The following is a 27,925-nucleotide window of genomic DNA, read 5'->3' on the forward strand; positions in this document are numbered from 1 at the left end:
TCCCCAACTGTTTTTCATCTTGGTGTGGAGTTCAGTATCACAACTGCAGCAGCAGAAGCCCTGGGCAAGAATCCAGCATATGTCCTCAAAAGATGATAAGGAAAGTGCAAGCCAAGCAAGGAACTGATACTGAGGTTCATGGCTCAGGGTACAGTTCAGCTAGATCTCTGGACCCTGTAAACCTCTTGGCATACATGTAGTTTGTGGAAATAGGAAACAGGAGCTTTCCAGCTGGCTACATGCATAAGGGAACTCATGCATATGAAGGGATGAGATGAAATGCTTAAAATATTAGTTCTTCTTGAAGGATGTTTATTCACCGCAGAAACATAGGCTCCTTGCTCCACTTATTCACTGACCACGAGGTTCTGCTGATTTTAAGTATTACATTTCTCCAGCAACATTCCCCCCTTCCTCCCTTTAAGGATTTAAGACTTGTTAGGATTTGTTCACTGGGGCTTTTATTCACAGACTGTTCACCGTGTACATACTTTCAGCACTTGTTTTCATTAGGGCACTTTTGCAATCACATTCTAACCAGCCCTCTAAATTGAAATGGCCATATCAGTCAATTTTAATGGAACATTTTTTAAAAACTCTGACAGACAAGGACCATCAACCATATGCTTAGAAAGTGTTTCATATTGGGAGGTCTTCAGAGGACACCAAACCGTTCTGTCCCCAAGAACCCTGTTCTGAAACCCCCAGTACAGTGACTTGCTGTGGACACAGAAGTGCCTAAGATCTTCCAGAGTTTCCACTCCCAGAAGGTGCCCCTTTTTACTTCTGAATGGAGGAGAGTGGCAGATCTGCATATCCAGTGATCTGGGAGGGGTTCTGTTTTGATGGGAATGGGAAGCCAATGCAGAAAAAGCACATCAGAAGTCAACAGAGCATATTTTAAACTGCAGGGAGCTAAATGCGAATCCAGCAGATCAGCAATACACATCTTCTCCTTCAAAGGACTTAATGCTATGCTAATCACCACCCAAGCTTTATTTCCATCACCAGAGATTGGCTTAATTATGCAGGAGTTATGTTTGCAAGGCAATGGATTCCATTTGATTTGCTTCAAGCAAACAATAAAAGCAAAAAGAATCACCCAGCACTTTTAGCTTTTCATGCTGTCAAACAAATTAACACAACTATGCTCAATACAAACAATTGCTTACCAAGAGGGCTGCAAAACAGAATCTAAGGGGAGTTGTACAGCACATGATAACAGAGTTTGGAGCCCTTCAAAGAAAATGTTTTGACAGGACGGCACAAAGGATTTTGATTGGCTGCTTATATGTTTTGTTCAACATTTTGTAGTGCCATTATTATTACACATATCAAAATACAGGGAATGGGAAACAAAAGTAGTCCAGACATTTCCCAAGTCACTCACAAAAAACTATCAAACAGATCCCGCCCCACTTCAAACACTAAAGCCAGCAGGTAGAGTGTGCCTACTCTACCTAAATGAGCACCCATAGAGTGCTTTTTCTGAACTGAGACATCATTAAATCCCACTAGGTTTCTTTTACAACTCAGTTCCACCAGACAGCGCCAAAGCATTCCTCCTGTTTTGTATCTTCCTGTTTCTATAGCCAGTGAACCTGGGTGGGATCTTGTTTCTTATTAGTTTCATCATTTCTGAACGTCTGCACCTTTAGAAGAGGAAGAAAGGCTGCTATCATCATCATCATCATCATCTTTTCTAGCTGCTCATTATCAACACTTTTAAAAAATCCAAGCCCAGAACTTTCCACATTTTTCTTCTTTCTTCTAAGCCAAGTCTTCAGCTCATAATGACAGGCATCAGTAACCTGCTACTGCCAGGGTGGGCAGAAGGCAGTTGGTGGACCACTGGCTAATTTCTGATCAGAAGCAGATTGACTTTTATGGGAATGAGAGAAAGTTTGGAGTCCTAACTTGTACAAAGCTTTGAAAGGGCCCTGCATGGTGCTCTAAACAAGATAAACAACTGCACCAGATCTAGCTACACTCCAGCTGGAAGTAATTCATAAAGATCACTTTAGGAGACACAAAAGGAGACAAAGCTGTGATTCCAAGGTATCTGCAGGGCAGACAGTACCAGCATAAGCCATAAAGTTGCAGCCTACAATTTTGAAAATATTGTTCCTTAAGATTTTTATCACTAAAAAGTTGCCAAAACATTGAAATAGTGGGGACCTTGGACAGACAATTCAGTGGTCAGTTGTTCATAGTTCATGGTTTATTCTGTTTTGCTTACCTGCGTTTTCTCCAGATATATCCCTAGTCAGTGGTGGTGGTGGTGATGGGAAGACTTTGCAAATCACATCTGATTGAAACAAAAGGAACAGCTAGTTGAACGTGCTTATCATTAGCAGAGGACAATGAACATCATAAACCCTTCCATGTACAGCTATTTACACCTAGCCTGATAAAATACACTTCTCATTTAATTCAAGTAAGTGTTACATTTATTCTATCATTGTAAATGTTCCATAATATTAGAATACTAGGAGTGTATCTGCCTTGTTTGGTGTAACTCTAAAAGTAACTTTGCATGAAGTTTGGTATAAGAGCCACGAGCACATTTCAAAGCTGCAGTACGTCATGGAATTTTTGGAAGAGACAGAAAAAGCAGGCATATTTGCTTCAATATGAATAGCGGCAAATGCTTTTATAAAATTGTAGGTAGGTCTACAGTTTGCTACTGGTTTTGAAACAATTGCATCCCCCATTTAATCAGTTTCCTACCTGCTCTATCATCACACAGGATTCATGGTCTGAACTACATTTTATAAGGTGTTGGCAGCATAATTTTGGAGAAGGTGAGGTGACATAGACTGGCATCTTGAAAATTAGTAGTGATGTTTCAAACACCTACCATCAAGCGAGAACTCAGCAGCTGGGATTGTCCTTGTGAGAAAAGAGAATAATGGGTATCAATTGAAACGTAAGAGGAAGCAGCAAATGAAAAGTCACACAAAGATGGGAAACACCCTAGAAATTGTAACACTACACCCGCAATGCTTTCTGCACTTACCTGAGAGTAAGTCCCATTGAGTTAAATGAGATTGACTTCTGAGTAGAATGCATAGGATTTCATTGCACTTTGATTATAGCTTTTTACCATCTCATTGCATATATCTTGTGAAAAGGGCATTCTGCTGACTTAATTCAGATTTTAAAAAGGCTTTAAAAATTGCTTTAAAGGGGCAACGTAACCTGCCCACATGCAAAATGCAAATTTCATACCCCTACAACACACATTATTCACCTCTTTGCTAAGCAAAGTGTTGCTCTAGACTTATGCCCCATTGAATTTAACAGCATTGCAGCATCGACTTAAAACACAATGCATTTCAACAGAGGTGGTTCACACAAAGCTGTTGTCCTTCTTGGTCAATGGGCTGGGGGGTTGCACCCTCTGCATGAGCCCAGTGTCCATGTGGACAGAATAACATACATAAAGAAGCCTGCACATGTATGTAGGCATGATACACACTGTGTACACAGATCATGCAAATCCCACCTAAGCAGCATTTCTTCACTCCTTCTTCCTGGTGTAGATCTTCACTCAGCCCTTCTTCCCTGACAGGGAAGGAGGCACCATTTTGCAGCTTGTCTCAGGTGCAAAAATGTCTTGGACTGGCTCGGCTAGTGTCTAAGCTTATTTCAACACTAAATAGAGTTACATGAATTGCAGGAATCCTGTCCCACTCTTGGTCTCTCTTTTTTTAATATGTGGATTGCACTATGTTGTGTGATCCTTCTTCATGTGTTTTATCAGGAAATAATCAACTAGGTTCTTCTTTTGTGAAGAAAGGTATGGGGAACCCATGACATTCATCTGAAGCATTAGTTCCTGTGCTGTTCATTTCCTAAACTGAAGCACAAATGAATGGAAAACCCAGTGCTGGATGTGAGGAACAGACTGAAAGACAAAAAGGGATTTACCTGCTCCACTGTGTTTGGCTAATGATTTTACCTATGAAGAGTAAGAAAACAGGACAAGACAGCTGATTCATGCAAAACCACTCTTGTAATCAGGAACTGTTTCTGCAAGACCCATTTCCAGGACAGATTTGGCATGATGAGGTTTCGGAAGCAAACCGCCTCAGGAGATCCCGTAGGTGTGATTCAGCATGTCATTTGCGAAATTACATTCAGAACAAGGTAATGAATCATAACACCAGAAGGAGATGCAAGCTCAAGGCAGGTAAGACTTGGATGTTCTCCTTGCTCTAAAGCAGGGGTAGCCAACATGGTGCCCTTGAGTTGTTCTTGGGTAACAATTTCCACCATCCCTGGTCACTGTCAGTGTGGGATGGGCAGATGGGAACTGTACTGGCATCACGTTGCCTACCTCTGCTTTAAGGAATCCAACAGCACACACAGTTAAGGGATGGATCAGTCTGTTTCTGGTCCATGATTTTGCATGTGTTCATTCACAAGTTTGTTCTGAGTCATTTCTAAATTAATATGTGAATATGTTTTTAAAACTCCACTCTAAAGTTTGAATTTAAATGCATATTTAAACCCAGTACATAATTATTAAATACAGAGTTAAATAATTTAAATACATAATTAAATAGTATTTTATCACAAAATGAGTATTTTATCTCAGTGAATGTATTTCTATATGTATCTTATTCTGAAACAGGTGTCCTAAATGCATTTTGGTACATGTTTGAGCCAAGAACAGTACTGCAAAATCCAGAGAAGTGTGAAATCTGAAGCAGACATTTGAGTGAAGCTGTTTGCTTTTGGAGAGTTTGCCATAAGGTCCTGGAGAAAAAGTGAGGCTGACTCCTTTGAGAAGATAATTCTCTAGCACTCACCTATGTCTTAATATTTCCAGTTTGTGTGGTTAATAATAGCTAGGTTTAGTCCCATAAAGGTGGTGGCAGGAGTGTCTAATAGTCTCTGTCCCTTAGGAGTTAAATAGCTCCACACCAGCCCAGGACCTGACCCACATACCAGCAGACAGAACCTTCACATGCAGTCAGCTATGAGAATAAATGAAATGTCTAATAGGGATTCTGCCTCACCAAACATTTGGAAGGGATGAAATATCCAAAAACAAACAAGGTAAAGAAAATCTGTCCTGTGAGTCCCGTAGTTGTTATACTGCTGTGACCGATCATCAAAATCTTTTTAGATAAATTGCAAAGGGTATTTTACCTATATTATATTTTGTATCTTTGAGTAAGCAGATGAAATTAGACTATGCCCTATAATCAAGTCAATGAAAAATGTGCAGCATGGAAATAGGGTAATTCAAGTTGCTATATATAGCAGATGTGTATCTAGCAGGAGAATGTGCATACTGCTTGTGCACATATATCAAAGTGCATAATCTCTAGTTATTACTCACATATCAGCATATTCACTGTAACTTATATAGCTTACTTAACACTGCTGGGAGAGGTGTTCTTTGGTACGTTCACTTACCATGTACTACTTGCATCAGGGCATCTAGGTTGGAGATATACATGGCTGTATGACTTCTGACATCCTGAATGTCTGACTGATCCAGATGCACTGTCAGCACTTCCACACTGTCATTGCTGAAATTCTGTTTCTTAATCCTAGCATGTACAAGAGGTCATTCAACCAACCATGCAACCAAACAACCTACCAAACATCACCCCTGATTGTAATGTCTGTCACTCCTAAGGGCAAATACTAAGTTAACCTATGGATAGTGTATGGATAGAAGAGGTTGTGTATGTTGTTACTTCTGAGTGAAATTCCAATGGTGCCCTTGCACTCACAGGAAGGGGTCTGTTTCGGCAGAGTTGTCCACTAATGGAAGAAGAGGGGAGGATATTTTTGTTGATTTCCCCTGTCAGGGGCCCTCTAATGCCAACCAGGATGGGGCAGAGATGATAGGATGCGGAGATTGGGGGTAGGGAAAGCTCAAGCACTGACTTGGATGAGGCTTTTGCCCCATAGTTTCCAGACACCACAGAAAGGGAATGGGAACCGTCTGAGTCAGTCCCCATTCCGTCTTCTGAGAGTGAGGTGTGGGTTTACAAGACTCATATACCCAATGTGCTTGCCCAATTAATGCACGAAGGGGTTAATACCACAGAGTAAGCTTACTTATGTCATTTCCCTTACCTTGGGAGGAAATAGGTAATTAAGCCTATTGTCCCCCTCCCCTACATGAGAAGCTCAAAGTCTGAAGAGGCTTGAACTGGTTGCTCCAGCTCAACCTCACAGCTCCCACCAGCCACTCTTGAGTTCCTATACCAATAATCTAGGAACTAGATGCCACATATCATTAGCACAATTATCCAAAATGGTCCCATTATTGCTACTGAAGAGGCAAAAGCACATTCCTGAAGGTAGGGAAGCTAATACTTTCAGAAGATGTAGGAGGAAGAGAAAAGACTCTCATTACCTGGCAATGAGTCCATTCAGTGGACCACCATATGAAACCACATACATGTGGAGAGCAGTGTAGTCTATGTGACAGGCAAACAAAGGGGAATGTGTGATGTGCAACTTACCTCTCTTGGGCTAGCTGAAAATCCTACAGAAAGACAAAAAGAAAAAAAGAAATTGTTTTTATTGCACGCAGAGAAAGGGGGGCATCCAGCAAATGAGACTTTGCTAACCTGAAGGGGAGAAAAAGCTGCTCACCTTGAGGAAGAGGCAAGCATCTGTTTTCTCTGTGAGTGCTTGTAGCTCCCGAAGGCCCTGGACAGCCATGTCCCTCTTGTCTGCCACTTGCTTCTTCAGAGCCGCCATGTCAGCCAGCTGCTTTTTCTCATTGGACTGGATGTCACCTAGGATCTGCTTCTCCTTCTGATCTACCTGAGACTTGATCTCTTGGAAGATTCTGGAGAGCTGATCTGTCAACGTTTTCTTATTGTTCTAAGGAAAGTAAGATGGCAACTTTTTATTATAGTTGAATTGTTGGACTTAGGGCATAAACCCGGGGTGTCTTGAGCAATACTTCCCTATCTAGGCTAAAAAGGATCGTTAGCTCCGTGGTCACAGTCCCTCCCCTGTTCATAAAACTCCCTTACGAAACAACCATTATTTTAAAAGGTGTGGAGACTATATATGTCAGATAACATTTTTATAGTGAAAAATGACATATTGCTTCCGCAAAACAGGCCACCAAGCTACCAAGTTTATAGCTCTCGGCAACCTCCCAAGTATGTTGCCAGTCACTCTGAAAAGCACTTTGGGCATCGGCCCCTCAGAAGATCACACTAAAGTATTCTTGCCTCAGTTATCCTGTGGCTACCGCCACTGAGTAATGTGCAGTGCAAACTTATGCATATATACTCAAGAGTAAGTCCCATGTAAGTGTGCATAGGACTGCAGCTTTCATGTCAACAGAGCTTTTTAATTCCCAGATCCTAATACAACCTCCCCCAACCTGGTGTCATCAGCCTCAGCTAGCCTATCTCTGCTGTCTGGTGCTGCTGAGAGTTCTGGTTCAGTTGTAATGGTTCACCCACTGACCCCTTTCACTGAATCCTTGCGCCTTGGCTGGGATCTCTTGCCTGTTCCCTGGCTTGACTTTGACTTCCTTACCATTGGCTGCTCTTTTTCTCATGCCCTGCTGGTTTCCCAGCACTGAAGCACATGCACCAAAGTAGTACCAGAGGCTCACAACTCACCAGTCTTCTGTTGTGGCAGAAAAGGTTGCCTGATATGCAGGGCTGTGCAGAGGCAGGGGATAGCCCTTGTCCTGGGCCTTGGAGAGCTACGCTGGCCCAGCCACTGGCGGAGGAAGAGGAGTGGGGGTGGGGAGCGCACCGCCCCTGGCAGTGCCATCCTGGTGGGGTGCCATTGCGGCTGCCCCCACCCGTGCTGGGCACCACACCACCGCAGGCAGCGTGCCACGTCCCCAGGACACATGCCAGCCCCAGCCCTGCCCCCGCCTGTCCTCCACCCCCCACCCCCACCCCGTGCCGGAGCATGAAGCTCCGCCACTGGGCCCAGCTGCTTTTCTGTTTGAGCTTTTAACTTTATTCTAACACGACTCCCACCCCATGCCTCAGACAACCTCTGTGTGAGTCTGTGATATGAAGTGCTGCCTTGGAAGCCCTCTAGTGTCTGTTAGTGGTCACACACTCTTAACCAGGGAGAGCCCATGTTTTCGGGTACTTGTCCCTGGTAAACTACTGAAAGTGCACATGCACCAGAGTTGCCATTTAAAAAAAACCCAGTCCTTCCTCTGAGGTTAAGTATCTGAAGAGGGTGTAGAAACACACACCTGTCCAGACAATAAATAGAGCGTGCACTACCTAAATCTGTGGCCATGTGTGATAGATAGATAGATGATAGATAGATAGATAGATAGATAGATAGATAGATAGATAGATAGATAGATAGATAGATAGATAGAGATAGATGATAGATAGATAGATGATAGATAGATAGATAGATAGATAGAGATAGATAGATAGATAGATAGATAGATAGATAGATAGATAGATAGATACATAGATACATAGATGATAGATAGATAGATAGATGATAGATAGATAGATACATAGATGATAGATAGATAGATGATAGATAGATAGATAGATAGATGATGATGATGATAGATAGATAGATAGATAGATAGATAGATATAGAGATAGATGATAGATAGATGATAGATAGATGATGATAGATAGATAGATAGATAGATAGATAGATAGATAGATAGATAGATAGATGATAGAGAGAGAGATAGATAGATGATAGATAGATAGATAGATGATAGATAGATGATAGATATAGATAGATAGATAGATAGATAGATAGATAGATAGATGATAGATAGATAGATAGATAGATAGATAGATAGATAGATACATAGATGATAGATAGATAGATGATAGATAGATAGATAGATAGATATAGATACTGTAGATGGTCAGGTAATAAACCTTCGGGTGAAAAGAGTCACTGGCCAAAAGTGCTGCATAGTTAAAATGAAAAGATTGGGGTGCTGGATGGAGAAGCATATTGGAGACACATTCATTATTTTCCACCTGGGACCTGAGAGTGATGCATGGCATCATGAAGTTACAGCACAAACCTTTATCTGATCCTCACTTTTCTGAAGCTGTGAGAGTGTCTTCTTTGTGGCAGTTTTGTATTCCTGCATTGATTTCATAATCCGTGAAAGAATTGCCTGATTAAGAGAAAAACAGAAGGGAAATCACAGAACTGTACATTTCAATAAGTTTATTTGGTAGATTTGGTAGAATTAACTATAGCAGAGGTTCCAATACCGATCCTTGGGGGGACTCTACTTTCTACTTCTTTCCATTTGGAGAACTGTCCATTTATTCCTATTCTTTGCTTCTTGCAACTTAACCAATTCCTGACCCACAAGAGGACTTCTCTTATTTCTTGACTGCTTATTTCTTGACTCAGGAGTCTTTGGTGAGATACTTCATCAAACATTTTTAGAAAGTCCAGGTATGCTATGTCAACCAGATCACCTCTGTCTATATGCTTGCTGACACTCTTGTTGACACCTTCATGGGTTTGTGAGACAGGATTTTCCCTTGCAGAAGCCATGCTATCTCTGCTTCAGCAGGGCTTGTTCTTTTATGTGCTTGGTTAGTGTGATGGGACGATGAGCTGCTTGTGCGTAAAATGCAAGTCCCTCAGAGTTTGATCAGGTTTTCAAACCTCTGCCTGTGACGGAGCCCCTCCAGCATGGCTGCGTCAATCACTAGTAGAATCCGAAAGTGGCTGCTTTCGGAAACGTTTCCAACATAAAAGCTCCTTAACGGAAACACGTCGTCTGGCCTCTCGGCGTGACAGTTTCCGTCGAGGTGTGGGTGTCCCTATAGGAGGTCCTGAGACCTCCCCACTGGTTTCGCTTGAAGCGTCTCTGAGCCATCCCTCCGACTCACTTTCCCTTGGAGTTCTTGCTCGCCCTCTACTGGTTCCCTCTTCCGCTGCTACTGCTCTCTCAACCTCAGGGAGCCTTTGCACCTGCGGCGCTTTAGATGTCAGTTCCCTGACATCCACCTCCCCTCCAGGGCCCCCTTCACCCCCTCCCGTCTCCTCTCCTACTGGCGGTGAGGAGGTAAAACCCCTGAAAGAACCTCCCTCATCTTCCGACGTCGCGAACACTTCCTTCCACTTGTTGCTGTTCCTACTCTCTAGGTACTCTTCGTCATCAGAGTCCACTCCATCTTCCAACTCCGACTCCGCGAACCCTTCCATTTCCTCTTCCTCATCGGTGGTGCCGAAATACTCCCTCCTAAACCTTGCTATAGGCTGAGGTTTCCTCGGGAACCTTTGGTGGAACGTTTCTGTTAAAACCTCGTCATTGACTTCCTCTGCACTTACCCAGGTGTTTTCTGACTCCGGTTCCCCTTCCCACGCCACCAAATACTCCACCTGATTACCCTTCCACCTGGAATCGAGGATTTCCGCTACATGGTTGCGGCGTTCCCTCTCTTCCAAGGCTGGTCCCCTGACGTGCTCCCCTTCACGTCCCCCCCTGTATGGTGACAGTAACGACCTGTGGAACACTGGGTGCAATTTCATGTGGTTGGGTAATCGGAGTTTGAAAGCTACCGGGTTGACCTGCTGAATCACCTCAAAGGGTCCCAATCTTCTGGGCCTCAGTTTCTTACAACCCCCTTTGAACGGCAACCCTTGGGTTGACAACCACACTTGATCCCCCACCCTTATGGTTTCACCTTCCCTTCTGTTCTTGTCTGCCTGCTTCTTATATTGTGCCTTGGCCCTTTCTAAGTTGAGCTGGAGCTGCTGATGGATGGCTTCCATCTCTTCTACAAAATGTTCAGCCGCTGGAACGCTCCATCTCTCCCCTCCTTCCCCTGGAAATGCCCTGGGGTGACACCCGTAATTAGCCAAAAAGGGACTCATCCCTGTGGACACATTCTCCGCATTATTGTAGGCAAATTCTGCCAACGCCAACTTTTCGACCCAATCGTTCTCTCTGTCATTGACATAACACCTAAGATATTGTTGAAGAATGCCATTTGCCCTTTCCGCCTGCCCGTTGGTTTCAGGGTGCCGGGCAGTTGAAAAATTAACTTCCACGTGTAGCAAGCTCATGAGCTTCCTCCAGAACCTGGAAGTAAATTGTTTGCCTCGATCTGAGATCACCCTCGAGGGAGCCCCGTGCAACCTAAAGATATGTTCCACAAACAACTTCGCCGTTTCTTCCGCTGTGACTGCATGTGAGCATGCTACAAAATGGCACATCTTAGTTAACAGGTCTACTACTACCATGATGGCTGTTTTCCCCTTGGACCTTGGCAGATCCGTCATAAAATCTATTGATATCGCTTCCCAAGGCCGTTCTGGTGTGGGTAAAGGTTCTAATAACCCTGCCGGCGCCCTTCTTTCCCCTTTGGCTCGCTGACATTGGTCACACCCTCTTACATACTCCCTTACATCTTCCCTCACCTTAGGCCACCAAAATTCCCTGGTAACCAACCACATGGTTTTGTGTTGCCCAAAATGTCCCGCCGTGGGGCTATCATGCAACTGCTTGAGTACTCTCCCCCTCAATTCACCTTCGGGTATATACAGTGCCCCTTTGTAATACAATGCCCCATTTCTTTCCTCAAAACCTCCGGGGCTCTCGCCCTCCCCCCTGAGACCTCTGAGCTTATCCTGGGCATATTCATCATTTTCCGTTTCCTCCACCAGTTCCCGTTGCCCCACCAGCGCCGCCCCACACACCCAGCGGTCCTCCGGGATGACATGTCTCTCTTCGATCACCTCCTCCCCTTCCCAATATTCTGGTTTGCGTGAGAGCGCATCCGCCCTGACGTTTTCTGGGCCTGGCACATAACAAATCTCAAAGTTAAATTTGGAGAATTCCTGTGCCCATCTCACTTGTCGTTGGTTGAGCACTCGAGCTGTTCTCCAATACTCTAAATTTTTGTGGTCGGTGCACACTTGCACCTTGTGTTGTGCCCCAATTAATAAATGTCTCCACCTCCGGAATGCTTCGTGAATGGCAAGTAGTTCCCTGTCATACACCGTGTAATTCCTCTCGGACTTATTCAGTTTCCGCGAGAAGAATGCACACGGTCTCCACTCCGACGCACTCCTCCCCGGTTGAAGAAGGACCGCCCCTATAGCCCGGTCGGATGCATCTGTTTCCACTCTCATGGGTTTTTGTAAATCCACATGCAGAAGTTGTTCTTCCGAGGCGAAAGCCCTTTTCAGTTCTTCAAAGGCTCGATCCGCCTCCACCGTCCAAACAAATTTCTTCTTGCTGCTGAGGCAGTCGGTGATGGGCGCCGTCAAGTGGGCAAAGTTCTTGATGAACTTCCGATAAAAGTTCCCAAACCCCAAGAATCTTTGCACGTCCTTCTTGGTCTTCGGTGTCTTCCATTCCAGTACCGCTTGAACCTTGCCTGGATCCATGGCCAATCCCTTGTCTGACAAGCGGTACCCCAGGAATTCCACCTCCTTGGTATGAAACTGGCACTTCTCCAGTTTCACCCACAGCTGGTTGGCTTGCAGCCTGCCCAACACTTCTCGAACGTCCCTCACATGCTGTTCCTCATCTTCCGAATACACCAACACGTCGTCTAAAAAGGCCACACAGTTCTTGTAGAGCAAAGGTCCCAGAACGTGGTTTATAAAAGCTTGAAAACAGGCGGAGCCCCCTTGTAGACCGAAGGGCATAACGAGGTATTCAAAGGCTCCCAAAGGGGTAAACATGGTGGTCTTCCATTCATCTCCCTTCCTTATGCGTATCAGATTGTACGCCCCCCGCAGGTCCAGTTTTGTAAAAATCTTTCCCTTCCTTACTCTGGTCAAAATGTCGTCAATTCGGGGCATAGGGAAAGCCAGGGGCTCCGACACTGCATTGAGGGCCCTGAAGTCACACACCAGTCTCGGTTTGTCTGTGTTCTTTTTGTCCACAAAGAACACTGGACTGCCCCCCACCGCTCGGGACTCTCTGATGAAACCTCGCTTCAAGTTTTTGTCAATGAACTCCCTCAGCTCCTGCATCTCCCTGTCTGACATGGCGTACAGCTTGCCTACTGGGAGTTGGGCCCCTGGGAGTAGGTTGATTTGACAGTCAAAGGGTCTATGCGGTGGCAGTTTGTCTGCTTCCCTTTCGCTGAATACGTTGCTCAGATCTGCGTATTGCGGGGGCACCTTCCCTTTGCCCATCACTTCCATCCCCGCTAGGGTGACTCTGTCTCCTCCCGAGACCTTCCCCTCCTTGCAGTGTTCTAGGCAATGCGCTGACCCAAAGGAGACCACCCTCTGATGCCAGCCCACTAGCGGATCGTGTAGCGCCAGCCAGCTCATCCCCAAAATGATGGGCGCTCCTCCCAGGATGGCCACATTAAACGCTATCTGTTCGGTGTGCCTTGCCACTCTCATTATCATCGGGACAGTCTGTTGGCTAACTTCTCCCCCCAACAGCTCTCTGCCGTCAATCGTAGTCACCTGCAAGGGGTTACTTAAAGGGATGGTCTGTATCTGGTGCTCAGCTGCAAACTCCTTACTCATGAAATTACAGGAGCTGCCTGAATCCAAAAGCGCCTTGACCTTTAGTGGGTGTCCGTTTGGCAGTTCTAGTAACACCTCTATCACTAAAGCAGGCCTGGGAGGTTCTGGCATGGGCACTTTCATTGCTCTTTGGCCTGGCTGCTGTGCCCCGACGGTGGCAGCCAGGCGTTGGCTTTTACTTGCTCCTTGCTTTCCTCTTCCTTTCCCCCAACAGCTCCTGCCATCCCTTGCCATTCCTTTCTTTGTGGGCAGACTCTGGCAAAGTGCCCTGGCTGTTGGCAGAGATAACATCTCTTGGCGCTCTTTCCCTCCTTCTTCCGCCCTTCACTGGGATTTGAAACTGCGCGCGCCCGCGCTGTTCCAACTTCCATCGGCTCTGCCGGCGGGAAAGATGGCTCTGGAATGTCTGGAATGCGGAACTCCCTCCAACGGTCTCCTTTCCCTTCCCGCCTTTCCAAAGCCCTCGCCTCCTGGCGCGCTCCTATGGCCAGCGCAGATTTGGTTAATTGGTCCATAGACTCCGCCCTGGGCCCCCGGGAAAGCTCATCTTTGACGGTTGAAGAAAGCCCCTCTTCGAAAAGCATTTGGATGGGCTCCGCCGATAGGTCCCACCCCAATTTATGAATCAGCATAGTAAATTCAGTCCAGTACTCACGGACAGATCTGCTTCCTTGCTGGCAAGCCATTAACTGCCTTCGCACCACCCCCTGCTCAATATCGCTGGAAAACATCAGGTCCATGGCACGAAAAAACTTCCTCGTGTCCTTTAAGATCTCATTATTCGCTGCCATCAGGGGTCTAACCCAATCTTTCGCCCCGGATTCGAGATGGCCAATCACATACGCCACTCGCGATTCCTCATCGGGGAAGTCATCAAACTGCAAGTTTAGAGCGTATTGCATCTCTGTTCTAAAGGCATGATAGTTCCTGGGATCCCCCCCGAATTTCTGCACCAATCCTGGTACCTTTCTGGCGAGCGGGGTGGTTTTCTCCTTTCCCTTTTCTGCATCCTGAGCCCTCCTCTCCTCAAGCCTCGCCGTTTGCAGCGCCAACTGGATCTCCAACGCTCTGTACCTTTCTTCCAGGCTTGGACCCCCTCCAGCTGCTCCTGCACCCCCGGTTCCGGCTGGGTTGCTCATGATGCTTCTCTCTGCACAAGCTGGCTTTCGGTGACTTTCGGATTGCTGTGATGGGACGATGAGCTGCTTGTGCGTAAAATGCAAGTCCCTCAGAGTTTGATCAGGTTTTCAAACCTCTGCCTGTGACGGAGCCCCTCCAGCATGGCTGCGTCAATCACTAGTAGAATCCGAAAGTGGCTGCTTTCGGAAACGTTTCCAACATAAAAGCTCCTTAACGGAAACACGTCGTCTGGCCTCTCGGCGTGACAGTTTCCGTCGAGGTGTGGGTGTCCCTATAGGAGGTCCTGAGACCTCCCCACTGGTTTCGCTTGAAGCGTCTCTGAGCCATCCCTCCGACTCACTTTCCCTTGGAGTTCTTGCTCGCCCTCTACTGGTTCCCTCTTCCGCTGCTACTGCTCTCTCAACCTCAGGGAGCCTTTGCACCTGCGGCGCTTTAGATGTCAGTTCCCTGACAGTTAGTTTATCTTTAACAATACTTTTCACCAGCTTTCCAGAGCCTGACGTTAAGCTAAGTGGCCTGTAATTTCCAGGAACACCCCCCCCCATTCATTTTTAAAAATTGGCATTGCATTGGCTACTTCCCAGTCTTCTGGTATGGAGGGTGCTCCAAGGGACATATTTCTGTTTTGAAGACCAGCAATTTCACATTTGAGTTCCATGAGAACTCTCAGATGGATGCCATGCATCCTGGCAAGGATGCTTGTGGTTGCAGTTTGAGAATGGAATGCACATTGACTTGGAAATAACCCCCATTGAACTCCATTTGTATGTTTGGGCTGCCATGATGGTGAATTTCTGCTTTATTTGTCTTTTCAAATATGTTGGGTCTTCTTCCCAAGTAGCTAGACTCCTAATGATGTAAAGCACAAGCGAGTATGCAATTCAGTACACAGAAGTTTTCCAATGCTCTTCTGTCCCCATATCCTGGTCAAAGTCCCACTAGCCTCAGCAGAACTTTTATTTTTTATGTAATTTTGTAATTTTGTTGTGTAATTTATCTGCTGCCCTTCCTGCTGAAGGAGCCTAGGGCGGCAAACAACAAGCAAGCAGCAAACTTGTTCTTCTAGAAGCAGACTGCAGGTTCTTACAGAAGGCCATAAATTAAAAGCAATGGCATTAGTTACCACTAACTTTTTTGCAAAATTGTCCTCTAATCTAGCAGGGGCTGTTGATAAGGTGTTCCCTGGGAAGGGCTGTTAACACACAGTGGAGTGTTTGTTAATCTTGGCTGGCATACTGCCATGCTCAGAGGGGGAGAAAAAGTCAATGATCAATGCCAGAAACTGTAATGCACAAACACATTGTCAAGCGTGGAAATCAAGATACCTGCAGAAAGCGCTGAGGCTAAGCAAGGTCTGTAGGTAGTCTCCACTGTTGGTTTGGTGTCATTTCTCAGTTCAATGGGACCTTCTGGGCGAAAAGTGCATGCTCTACCACAGTGAGCTACAGCCCTTCCCCTGACTACATATGGGTATAAATACATGCGTCACCATCAGAAAAACACCCCACAAGTATAATTTGCCACTCCTTAGTTACCAGGCTTTGAATGCTACTTGATGCTTGATGTTTTTTGCTTCGTTTTCTCCCCCCACTTCCACATTCTGACACCCGTTTCTATTTAAAACATCTGTCTCTGTTACATTTAATTGGAGGACCTCTTTGGAACGCTCCATGCCTGGTTGAAGCCCCTTACCATCTGCTTGTCGTACTCGTCCTTCAGGGTGACGACGCTGTGGCTGCTGTGGGAGCCAGTGGTGGAGCAGGCCTTGCAAACACACACCAAGTCGTCTTGACAGAAGCATTCCAGCAGCATGGCATGCTCTGGGCATTTCTTCTCCTCCTGGGCCCCAGCGGTCCCAAGAGCCACCAAGGCATGGTTCTTCTGGGTGGCCTTCGAATTGTGTTTCCTCAGGTGGTCCCGGCACAGGGACGCCTCACAGGTCAGACACTTCTTCTCCGCTGAGTGAGGTTTCCCTAGGCAGAAATCGCAGGGAATCATGATTCTCCTTTCTTTGAGCTTCCAAGGAGACTTTTCCTTCTGAGGAGGCAGCGAAGAACTGGCAGCTCTCTGTTGACAACCTGGCATGAACCTTGAACACAGGGTAGGAGGTGCTGGCTTTGGACTCCTGCACTGTGTTCGGTATGCCCTGGGCAGAGTCCTAAGAGAACTCCTGCAGCCCCAGCTCAGGGACACAGGACGGCCATGTATGCTGTGTGTCACAATGTTCCAGCAGGTGGTTGTTTCAAATTCCATTGCTGTCTCTAAGCCATGGATCCAAAATCCATGCAGACTAGCTAAGCTCCAATTCAATGAAAGGAAACCTGTAAGATTTTTATTTTTATTAAAAAAACACATTCCCATGTATTTGGCACAATAGATTCAGCTCTTCCAATGAAGATGTCTACTATTTTATTTATATGGTGGGTTTTTAATTTTTTTTTAAGATTTATACCCTGCTTTTTGTGGAACTTCCTCCACAAGTGACTTACAATCTCCAAGAAAACCAACTTAAATACAATAGAAAATAAAAGAAAGCACAAGACACTCAAGCAATAAGGCAGCATACAAACAATTCACAAAACAAATCCAGGAAACCTTGCATCCAAGACCCTTCATTAAAATCAAAGTGAAGAGGTAGATTTTAAAGAATCCAGTTTTATCTTTGTGTGGTTCTACAGAGTAGAGAATCCTATGTATGTTTTGAAAAATTCTTTGTGCAGGCACCTATGGTGCTTTTATCAAGATAGGAGTATCAGCACCTCATTTTTGACCAAATATTATTAATTATAATTGTATTGTATTGTACTGTGGCCCTCCCTTCACTGTAAGATCCCAAGGTGTGTTACAGCATCTATCATCTATCTATCTATCTATCTATCTATCTATCTATCTATCTATCTATCATCTATCTATCTATCATCTATCTATCTATCTATCTATCATCTATCTATCTATCTATCTATCTATCTATCTATCTATCTATCTATCTATCATCTATCTATCTATCATCTATCTATCATCTATCTGTTTGTTAAATTTGTATCCCACTTTTCCAATAGCATGCTCAAAGGAAGATCACAAAATAAAAGTGACTAAAGTGACTAAATTGCTATACAAAACAGAAAATTGAGGGTTGGCACTTTGTGACATCAAGTGCTTACAGCCAGACATGGCAAAACAGTAGTCCTTGGGCCCTCCCTCTGTGTGAAGAAAAGTGTAGAAGACTGCCTCTACCTTTGGATCCTTGCCCAGGCTGCTTTCCTGGATGCCCTTATTTTAATGGGTCTGCCCACATAGAGTAAGGCGAAATCAGCCACCCTCATGAGAATGCTAATAACCGTGTCCCAGAAATCCTGATTAGGAAGCATCATGCCTAGCAGAGCCTGTGGGAGCTTCACCCAGAGAGACTGCAGAGGTCTGCACACCTGTAAAACATGATAAATGCATATGCAATCCCCACACTGCATTTGTTTTGCTGGTTTTTTTTTTTAAATACACTATATGAGAGAGCTGAGGTTCCCAAACTGTGGTCTGTGGACCACCAATGGTCAGTAAGCTTCATTCAGGTAGTCCATAGTATGTCTGTAAAAATACAATTAAAAATACATTTGAAAATCATACAGTGCTTGCAATAAGCTTCCTGAACTGGGGTGGGTGGGAAATAGAAAGGCAATCCATTTTCCCCCTTTCTGACTCCTTCTCTTTAGTAACTACATGCTGGCAAAGTAAATCCCTTCCTTTCAGGCTTCACTTCCTTCCTGCTTCTCCCAATTCAAGCTTGTTTTGAGTATGAGCTAGCAGGTACTAGTGTTCACTTCCTGGCTCCATCCTGTCCGCATGCAAAACCTATACAGTACTTAGAATGGCTTTGTTTGCCATGGGTAATAACCAGCAGCCTTGATGGGCTATTCCTTCCTGCAGAGGTGTGCAGGAGCACCCTGCTGTGCAAGCAAGAGTCCTTATGCTGGCTTCTGCTAGCACACCAAAGTATTTGATTCTGGTCCTTAATGCCTAGAGAGCAGAGGGGTCTGAAATGAGGATTTTTGCACATGAATGGCATTTCTGAAAATATCTCTCACAATCACAAATAAGGGCAGGGACCAGAACATAAAGAGAGTCCTGGTAAATAGGGACACTTGCAAGATACAATTTCGCACATTTGAATGATTATATCATTTCCTTTCTACCCACTGTTACTTACTCACCTGGGGGTCTCCTTCAGCTTTCTGCTACATTTCCCTTTCCCTTTCCTTTCCTTTCCAACACTTTTATTCTGCAAATAACAATTGGCTCTTTCTTCCCATGCCCACACACCTCCAAAGTACTCTTTCATCCTGTTAGCAGAATAATAAGCACACCAAGTTCCAAGGCTGCGTGGAGCTCCGAGGGTTTTGTGCGTACAGTGACAATCCCATCCCCCTGGGGCTTTGCAGCATGACTGAAGCATAAGTGCAATGCTTGCACTTTTGCAGTGGAATGAAACCTGACTCTGGGCTCATCTACACCTACCTTTGCTCTGCATTTCTGGACACAGGTCCCGGCTTTCCAAGTCCACGTCCAAGCGCTTCCTGCCCCGCAGCACTTCCCGCACAAAAACCTGAAAGCAATTAATCAGAAAACCCAAACTGCTGAATTATGGCTGGGTCAGGGAGAAGCAATGACCCTGAGGTGGTAGGAGGAGGATGAAATGACGAGATGGAGCAATTGTCTTGGTGCTTTTGAATTAGAATGAGCTATGTTTGGTGTCTGTTGCTTTCCCCATTAATTATAGGTTTTTAACACACCAGGCCCTGCCTCTTGTGTTACTTGGGAGATCAGTTAATATTTGGGGGTCAAGGGAAAGATCCCCAAACAGCATTATGGGGATCCAAGGGTTGCATGCTGCATCCATTGCCAACGAAGCATGTGGATAATGTAAAATCATCCTAATAATAATAATAATTTATTATATATACCATGCCCATCTGGCCGGGTTTCCCCAGCCACTCTGGGCAGCTCCCGACAGAATAATAATAATAATAATAATAATAATAATAATAATAATAATAAAGCGAAAAAAATCACACATTAAAAACTTTCCTAAACAGGGCTGCCTTCAGATGTCTTCTAAAAGTCATGTAGTTATTTCTTTGACATCTGATTGGAGGGCATTCCACAGGGCGGGTGTCACTACTGAGAAGGACCACTGCCTGGTTCCCTGTAACCTCACTTCTCGCAGTGAGGGAACCACCAGAAGGCCCTCGGAGCTGGACCTCTTCAAAGAAGTGTCAGAGCTTCTGCATGGGGCACCTAATCTGGATCTCTATTAGAAACCAAAGACTACAGCTGTTCCATAAGCTGGCATCTTTCAGAAGACACCTCTGTCTTCTATAGCTGTAAACAAGGCCTACGATAGGTGTGAGGGTCACCAGACTTCAACTGATTCATAGAGAGGACATGGGTGCAATTTAGGAGCAGAAAGCCACCCAAAAATGTACACACAATTCCACACGAAGTTGCAAACAAGCAGGACATGTTGGACTTCATAGTATATTTGTTATGATTTATTTATTTATAGGCAGATCACTTCACTATTTACAGTACATGAATGTAGAGATTCTACAGTCTTTGTGATGTAAACAAGTAACTCCACGGCAGGGGAGTTTCAAAAAGAAGCCAGTTCTGAAGTATTTACACAATTTAAAATAGAACTTTTATATACCTACCAGATAGATATAGAGAATACATTGAGCAATTTGGTTAAATCATCTACGAAACTATAGAATCTGACAATGTAAAAATACAAGAAAACGTTCTCTCATTTAGAAGGTAGACATTGAAATCACACTAGAAAGAAATATTTCTTTTAAAAAATGACAATAACAAAGGAAAGGCATAAGAATCTATGCCGATTAAGGTTAAAGTATATTACATAAATAAGGACACAACAGAACACAACTGGGGGAAAATTAAGTGAAATATAAAAATCTTCTACTATTTTTTTTAAAACTGTGAACTAAAAACTTGATTTTATTGATTACAAAAGGGGTCAATCCTGCTGCTTTTACTTACCAAGAAATAAGTTATCACTTAGTTAATACATGTAAAAGAGAAGCAGAATTGGCCCCTTCTAATTATTAGCAGTGTCCTCTTCAAAAAACAAAAAAAGTAAAATCTAGTTTTTTATTATAAATAACATAGCAAATGTGCCCCTCATTTAGGTGAAATTCTTACACCTTTCTTAAGAAATGCATCAATTTAGTCTCCTTCACTCTCTCTGGCTCACATACACTCATAAACACACGCTGCAAACAGTGGTATTAATTCACTCTTTTTCACTTTTCCAATAAATAATGCCACCTAAAGCACCAGTGGCTGCATTAAAACCAGACTCTCCAGGGGTTTGCCTTGATATCCACATCAGACATAGTTTCCTCCATGAGGAAATGGGAAACGTTTTGACTTTTTTTGGGGGGGGGGGACGACAAAAACCTTCAGTGTAAATTGACCCTTCAAAAATTCAGTAGGCTAATCTAGTAATACAGGTGCATTTTTATGCATATAAAGCTCTGTGAAAACTGGCCTACCCATTCTCTTCAATGTTGTGTAAAGCTTTGAAAGACAGAATTCTGCCATAATGAAGACTATGGAGCAACCTTATTTCTTTCTCTTTTTTGAGCTCCATTTGCTCATTGGATCACAGCCTAGGTAATGGATTGGGGAAACCTGTGACCTTTTGAATGTTGTTGGGCTCCAACTCCCATCAGCCCCAGCCAGCATGAACCATGGTCATGGATTATGGGAGCTGTACCCCAATAACATCTAACAACACAGGCTCCTCCATCAATGACATGTGCCATGCATTCCAAGGGCAGAGAACCCAAGTAAGGCTGATGCATTTGATTTAGTCTGCCTCACTGGCACAAAGTTTAGGGTGACAGCAGGATACCATGATAAATTCACCCAAACCAGATTGGATAGCTTGCTCCTTAACACTAGGCCATAGCCGAGTTTTCACTGAGATTCTGCACATAACCTTTTCCCACGACATGGTCATTTTTCAGGTGCAGGGAGCGTACGGAGATGCGTTCAATCATGTGAGCCCCCCACCTGCAGTCAGGTGGCAAGCTCAGTTGCAGATTGTTAGTGATAACCTCAGTCACAGAGATCCCGTACCTAAGTTGCATGACATGCAGCAATGCTTGTGTACTTGTTTTTGTAGCATCTATCCTACAACACATTAATTTGTTAGAGCATCATAGGTGCTCACCTCTAGTGCATTTCTGTTGTCCACTATTAACGGTAGACTTCCAGCTATAGAATGCAAAATGCATAAGCCCCCAGGTTACTTTGGGGGAGGGGGCGCACTGCCCCCTTAAGTGCAAGGAGGTACCTGCAATCATACGTACATGAAAATGTTATGGTTGGGCCAAAAGTCACGTTAAAATGATGCATGGGCATCAATGATGTGGGGGAAATGATGCCAGGGGAAATTGTCAAAAAGCACACAAATGAGAACGAGGCCTAAACAAACAATTATTTGCAGAACGTTGATGGGAAAGCAGAAGGCTTTGAATGCTCATATTGCTAAAGTGTGTCACAAATAGACTACCCTGCTGTAAGAACAAATTGAGGAAATGCTCAGCTACAGATTAAGGACTTGCTGTTTTCATCCGGCAAATGAAAATCAAAGTGTCCTTGCTCTCTGATTCCTCTAAGGCTTTTTGACATGGGCTACTGAGAAAATTGGATGCTAATCATGGAAACACATGACCAAGCTGACATGAAAGTTTCATGGAGGTAGCAAAGCTCAAGACAGTCACTCTGAGAGAGAACGTGGGATGAACATTTCCATCGACTGACAATGAATGTGACGTTTGGGAACCCAGTTCTTCTGCACACATTTTCTTTTTCTGATGCCTGCATTCACTCCTTTGTCTGGTTGCTGAATTTAGCAGGAACCATTTGCGTTTCACATAAAAGCATGGTTATTTAAAGGACCAAGGGCAAGGAAATGGCTTATGACTTATTCCTATCGTTAAGGTATTTTTCCTAATTAAGAAGCAGTTAGGAGGGACTTCTTTTTCACTCACACATACCCACACGCACACCCCTACATATAATATAGAGATAGTTCTGTTTATTTAAAAAAATAAATGTCTCCCTCATGATTGCCTTTCTCAACACACCCTCTTATTCCGAAACACCCTGGAAAATTGAATTCTTTTAATTTGTTTATTTGGTTTCTCACCTGATCTTGCAAAGGCTTGGTTTGTTTCTGCTGCTAATCGTTGTTATGGCTAGGCCTACCCCTTGGGTATGGGGTCCTTGGCTTTATGCATATTATTAAGAGAAAGAATATGGGAGAAAGTTAGGCAGACTTCGCAGAAGTATACGGAAAGCACAGGAGCCCAAGCTCTTTCTAAACAGGGCAGAGGAAGTAACCATTAAGGTAATTAAGGTCCTTCTTTAGCTAATGGGGGCAGGGGACCCTCGGCTACTCTTCTTAGCCTCAACGTGTGGCCACCTTGGGAAATCAAAATGAGCTGAACTGCACCAAGGTTTAAATCTGCCCAAACATGTTGGCGGCAGTGATGGCTATAGCAATGTGTAAAGCTCATTTTAATTCCCCCAACCTAAATAAGGAATAAACTTCCTTTCCCCCTTTTCATCTCCAACCTGTGCTTCGAACTCAGCAAGTGAGGGGCTTCAGGCTGAGGAAGTGAGCCTCGTGAGGGACTGCACCATGGAACTAGCTCCTCATACACTAGTGGTGGTGACACTCAACTGCTGATGGCTTTGCTGGTTCCCTTGTGCACCACACTGACCCCCCACTACTGCCTCCTGAAAGCAGCAAGCCACCCAGCTGGCGGGAGGTCAAGGGAGGACTGCCACCCTACCACTGTCCTCACAACAAAATATTCCTTCCAGTAGCACCTTAAAGACCAACTAAGTTAGTTCTTGGTATGAGCTTTCGTGTGCATGCACACTTCTTCAGATACACGAAAGCTCATACCAAGAACTAACTTAGTTGGTCTTTAAGGTGCTACTGGAAGGAATTTTTTTTGTTTTGACTATGGCAGACCAACACGGCTACCTATCTGTAACTGTCCTCACAGTATGAGCAAAATGCCTATTCTGTATTATAGGCCAGGACTGTGGAACCCACCAAGCCCATCACAGTATGCCAGCCATCTACGGAGGCCTGCAAGACACTTTGACCCCTGACCAGGCCTCTCGCAGGCTGGTAGTTAGGCAAGCTACAAGTTCTGTAGATCTGTTAAAAAGGTATCCACCCAGCTGCTCTGATTTGTGGAGATGAACTAGGACCTCCAAGTGGTCCTTCCGATTCCTGTGCCATTCTGAACTGAGTTTTGGGGTTTGTTTTTTTCACCAGCAGCAGCTCAAACTACTTCTTGCAGTGCATGTGGAGCACAGCAGCTTGCTGCTCTACGAAATAGAGGACCCTCCTGGAATATACCCTGTATACAGGCTTGCTGCCTAAAATTCTCCCATCCATATGGAGCAACTTTCCAAGCTTCTGATAGCCAAGGGTTTTTGCACTGTTTGTATCCCTGTGGCTGATACAAACTTAGCTGTGCTTCCAATAGCCATTAAAATAAGCCACAGGTTACTAGTGTGCCACAACCAGCATTAGATGTCCGTGCTTTTCAAACCATACCACTCAGGCTCTACATTCAACAGTGGTGGATTTACAGCTGCTGCTCTGTACCCAGCAGCAGTCAGAGGGGCTCAATGCCCCGCCACTACCTTTTCCCTATACATGTGTGCGTTTGTGCACATGTGTGCATATTGCATAAAGTCCTAGTGAAATTTCTCACAAAAAATTAAAATAAATATTTTTATAGGCTTCAGGCAACACAAAGACCACTTATTGCACCTCTCCCTATATCTAGGATTGAGAGGCCATGTGCGTTACAGGACCTTCTTCCCTCCTCAAAAGAGCATGTGTGTGCATGCTCTAACATCATTGGTAAGTCCAGCCTCTTAAAAGTAACTTGAGATAATAATAAAAAAAACTGATTAAATACAAACCCATGTTTGCAAGCGAACTGCACTGAAGGCAGCTCTTTCTGGAGAGCAGAAGGACTCTTCCTTCTCCTCTGCAGCTGCATTCAACACTTTCAGCATGCTCAGGAATTTGATGCATTTTCCATCTCTCTGACCAAAGCCAGCGGTGAACTTTGATCTACCCTTGTAACCAAGCCAGGAGATGGAAGAATTCCACTTAACAGTTGTAGGGGTGGTTACTTATTTTTCTTCTTCTTCTGTTCGATTGTTCTCTGAAAACATCAGCACAACACAGGACAGGACAGGACAGTCCTACCCACCCTAAATGTGTCGCTATGTACATTCTACAGTAAGCTCTATAGCAATCACATGTAAACATCATTGTGGTGAGGAAATACTAGGACAGAAAAAGGCAGAGCTACAATGAGGCACTTGTCAACAGCAGATGCTTTGTCTGGGCCAGACTTTGCTCTGGGCTGATCATGAGAGGATCTTGCGATCCATCAGTAAGTTCTCGAACGGAGGTGGTGCAAGCAACATTAAAGCAGCCAATATTGTGAGGATGATTTTCTTTTTTCTTTTTTGACCAACAACACGTGAAATTGTGACATCGGTTACTATATAAAATAAGCACTGTTGTTATTAAAGCTCCACATTAAAAGACGGAAACAATCACATAATTAGTATAGGATAACACATGAGTTAATGCCTTGATCTCATTCATGGTGTTTCTGATGCATGTGGTCCTTACTGGCTCAATGGAATTACTCAAGACAGGCAAGCAGGAGTTAGACCTAAGCCAGGCAGTTGCCAAGGTCTTTGGCAATTTCTTCCTTTTGATTCAGATTAAATACCTGCTGGACGAATTAAGGTTGTTGCATTCTGTATACATGGGGTGGCTAAATGCCAGAGATCTTTGTGAAAAATAAACCAAAGACATGGTGGCTGATGAAGGTATTAGCAAGGTTATTTGGTCCCCACTCGGAAATGCTATCACTTGATGCATCTGCTGGTTTCTTGGTCTGCCTCTCATGTCCCTGGACATTGCTTCCAAGTATAGCACGAGAACAGCCATACTGCATGAGGCATTAGCACAGTATATTGTGGCAAGTCTGAGCTATGTTTGAGTGAAACAATTGCGGAAGTTAGATACTCGGTCTTCTGAGCTAGAGGCTTCTACACTGCCTCTGCCCCGGCACCCCAGTTCGTATCAAAGAGCCCCTAAACTAGTTGCTTCAATCACTCTAAGACTTCCTTTGTAATGACTCCTCAAACTTCTGAATCTGAGAGAAGCCAGGGAAGAAATAAAGGAGGGCACAAGATTGCTGCCAAGAGGAAGTCAAAAGGAACATCAAATAGGCAGTGACATCCATGCCTTTCTTGACAGGGAGCAGGAGAAAGAGAGAGAAGGGAAGTCGCTTCACAAGGCTTCATAGCAATGACACTATGTTTTATGGCTTATTCCACTCATAAGGAGAGTAGTGTTCAAAATGGAGCAGGGACAATCAGCTGATGAGCCATGTGCTATGTTCCAGCTGTAAGCACTGTGAACTCACTCAGCCCAAGGTGTGAGAATTCCTATGAACTTTTTTTCTGTTGGGTGTTGCCCACCAGGCAGGGGATTTTGCTTTGGTTAGATGACCAGATGGGTAAAAAACTATTCCTGAGGCTACTGGTGATGTCATGTATGGCCTTAAATGAATTGCTCCACATTCCTCTACCTCAAACTCCCACATGGATCTCGCGAAACTGCAGCTGCTATCATTAGATGGTAGATGTAATGCAAAGAAACCTCTGGGTATAATTGTTCTGGGATTGGCTCTCAGACTTTCTCAGTCTTGCTGTAGACTTGTGCTCCTGCACTACTGGTCACGATGGCTATACGGAGCTTTCAAGTTTAAAGTTAAAACGCCTCTTGAGTAACAGTTGCTGGAGAGCAAACAAAAGGACTACTGCCTTCATACATTGCTGGAGAGCATCAAAAGGAGAGGACTATTACCTTTTAGGAATCTAGTCGCCCATGGCACAAAACAGAATGCTTGACTAGATAGGCATTTGTTCTGATCCAGAGAAGCTTTTCTTTGTTCTGATCCAGAGGAGCTTTTCTTTGTTCTGATCCAGGGGAGCTTTTCTTACCTACCATTTCCCTGGCAGGTGGGGCTTCACTACCTTGTGACCACTGTCAATCCATCACGGACAGAGGAAAACACACTCTACCCTTGCACCTTTTTTCTCCCTCCCCTTCCTCAAAAATGCACCATCTGAGAACGGCATTCCTATCCTCCCAGAGCCAGCTCTGGACTGAGGAATCACAATGTGCCTTGTGCCATCAACAAACAGGGCAGTGGTGATCCCAGAATTCAGCCCAAACGAAACGGAACAAATGGCTTATATAGCAAGAGCACAACATCAGTCGGTCACCCCTTGGTTCGCCATGGACAGGGCTGAAGCCAATTTCAACTGAGTGGCCAATTGGAGGGCACCCTTTGGGGAGGGCCACATCTGCTGACAGGCAAGTGCCTCATTACAGTGCATAGTTAAAAATCAAGGAAGCGGTACAATAAATCTGAATTACAGTACATCTGAGCCATAAATACATTATAAGTATATATTTCTTTCTTCTATTAAAAATTAGTTTACAATCCTGATTCTATTCACAATTAACAATTTCATCATCACACACTACAGACAAAAAAAAAGTTATGGTGAACACAGCTGCAAATCCACGGCGGAAGTGGGGTAACGGTGGGGCAGAGAAAGGGGCCGGACAAGAAGGGGACAGGAGGCTTTTGCAGGCTCATCCTAACACAACCAGTCAGAAGCAAAGATACTAATGTGTGGCAGTGGAACATCAACACCATGGGGACTCACAGACAGAAGCAGCTTGTTCAATGTAAACATCGATTTAAAGGGACAGCAGTCTCTCTCTCTCTCTCGTTGTATACTTAATCATTTCTTTGAAAACGTAAACATATTGGAAGTGCCTTGACTGAGGTATTGAGGTATTCCTCAAAGGTTAAGGCTGTTACCGATGTAGGCTTTCCTGGGCCTCCTGCAGCAGGCTGTCGAAATCCATGGTCTCATATTTGCTTTTTATCAGAGCTGGGGAGGACTCTTCTGTGTTGGAATCTGATGCCAGGAGAGAAGAAGTACACATGTTGGTCAAAGGAAAAAGCAAAACCTGTTAAGCACCCCCCAAAAGAGGCAGAGAAGAGCCATACTATGCATTCTCTCTCTCTTGTTTTTTTTTTTTTTAATATTAGCATTCCTCAGATATTTGGTGTGGAAGAATTACATAATT

The 27,925-nt window shown here is 44.5% G+C and overlaps 2 protein-coding genes across 3 annotated transcripts in view; both read right to left on the reverse strand.

Moving 5' to 3' along the window:
- Positions 1-444: 444 nt before the first annotated feature.
- Positions 445-16,969, reverse strand: LOC309363109 (tripartite motif-containing protein 29-like). Of its 2 annotated transcripts, XM_081899176.1 has the most exons (9): positions 16,306-16,891; positions 9,035-9,130; positions 6,628-6,861; positions 6,495-6,517; positions 5,431-5,567; positions 3,934-3,964; positions 2,861-2,892; positions 2,240-2,308; positions 445-1,652 (listed from the first exon to the last, which is right to left on the reverse strand). In XM_081899176.1, the coding sequence occupies exons 1-9, from the start codon at positions 16,864-16,866 to the stop codon at positions 1,633-1,635; spliced, it is 1,203 nt and encodes a 400-aa protein (XP_081755302.1). In that variant the 5' UTR covers positions 16,867-16,891; the 3' UTR covers positions 445-1,632. The 2 variants fall into 2 exon arrangements, 1 of the variants encoding a protein (XP_081755302.1); XR_014165234.1 differs by lacking the exon at positions 3,934-3,964 and having other exon boundaries at positions 16,306-16,969.
- A 6,735-nt stretch (positions 16,970-23,704) lies between these two features.
- PPARGC1B (PPARG coactivator 1 beta) overlaps positions 23,705-27,925 on the reverse strand; it is a 101,718-nt gene continuing 97,497 nt past the window's right edge. Inside the window, exon 12 of the mRNA XM_081899126.1 lies at positions 23,705-27,753. Within this exon, the coding sequence (XP_081755252.1) occupies positions 27,650-27,753 (104 nt within the window). The 3' untranslated portion in view covers positions 23,705-27,649. The remainder of the gene's footprint in view (positions 27,754-27,925) is intronic.

This window comes from Podarcis melisellensis (genome assembly GCF_964234715.1).
Source record: "Podarcis melisellensis genome assembly, chromosome: 2".
Taxonomy (NCBI): domain Eukaryota; kingdom Metazoa; phylum Chordata; class Lepidosauria; order Squamata; family Lacertidae; genus Podarcis; species Podarcis melisellensis.

Bases quoted from the DNA above. Each gene is read 5' to 3' on its own strand.
- LOC309363109 (XM_081899176.1), bottom strand. From the start codon at position 16,866: ATGGAATTTGAAACAACCACCTGCTGGAACATTGTGACACACAGCATA. The intron at 5,568-6,494 runs GTAAGTTGCACA...TGTACATGCTAG, and splicing joins TTTCAGCTAGCCCAAGAGAG to GATTAAGAAACAGAATTTCA. The intron at 2,893-3,933 runs GTAAATCCCTTT...TTTTCTCACAAG, and splicing joins AGCCAAACACAGTGGAGCAG to GACAATCCCAGCTGCTGAGT.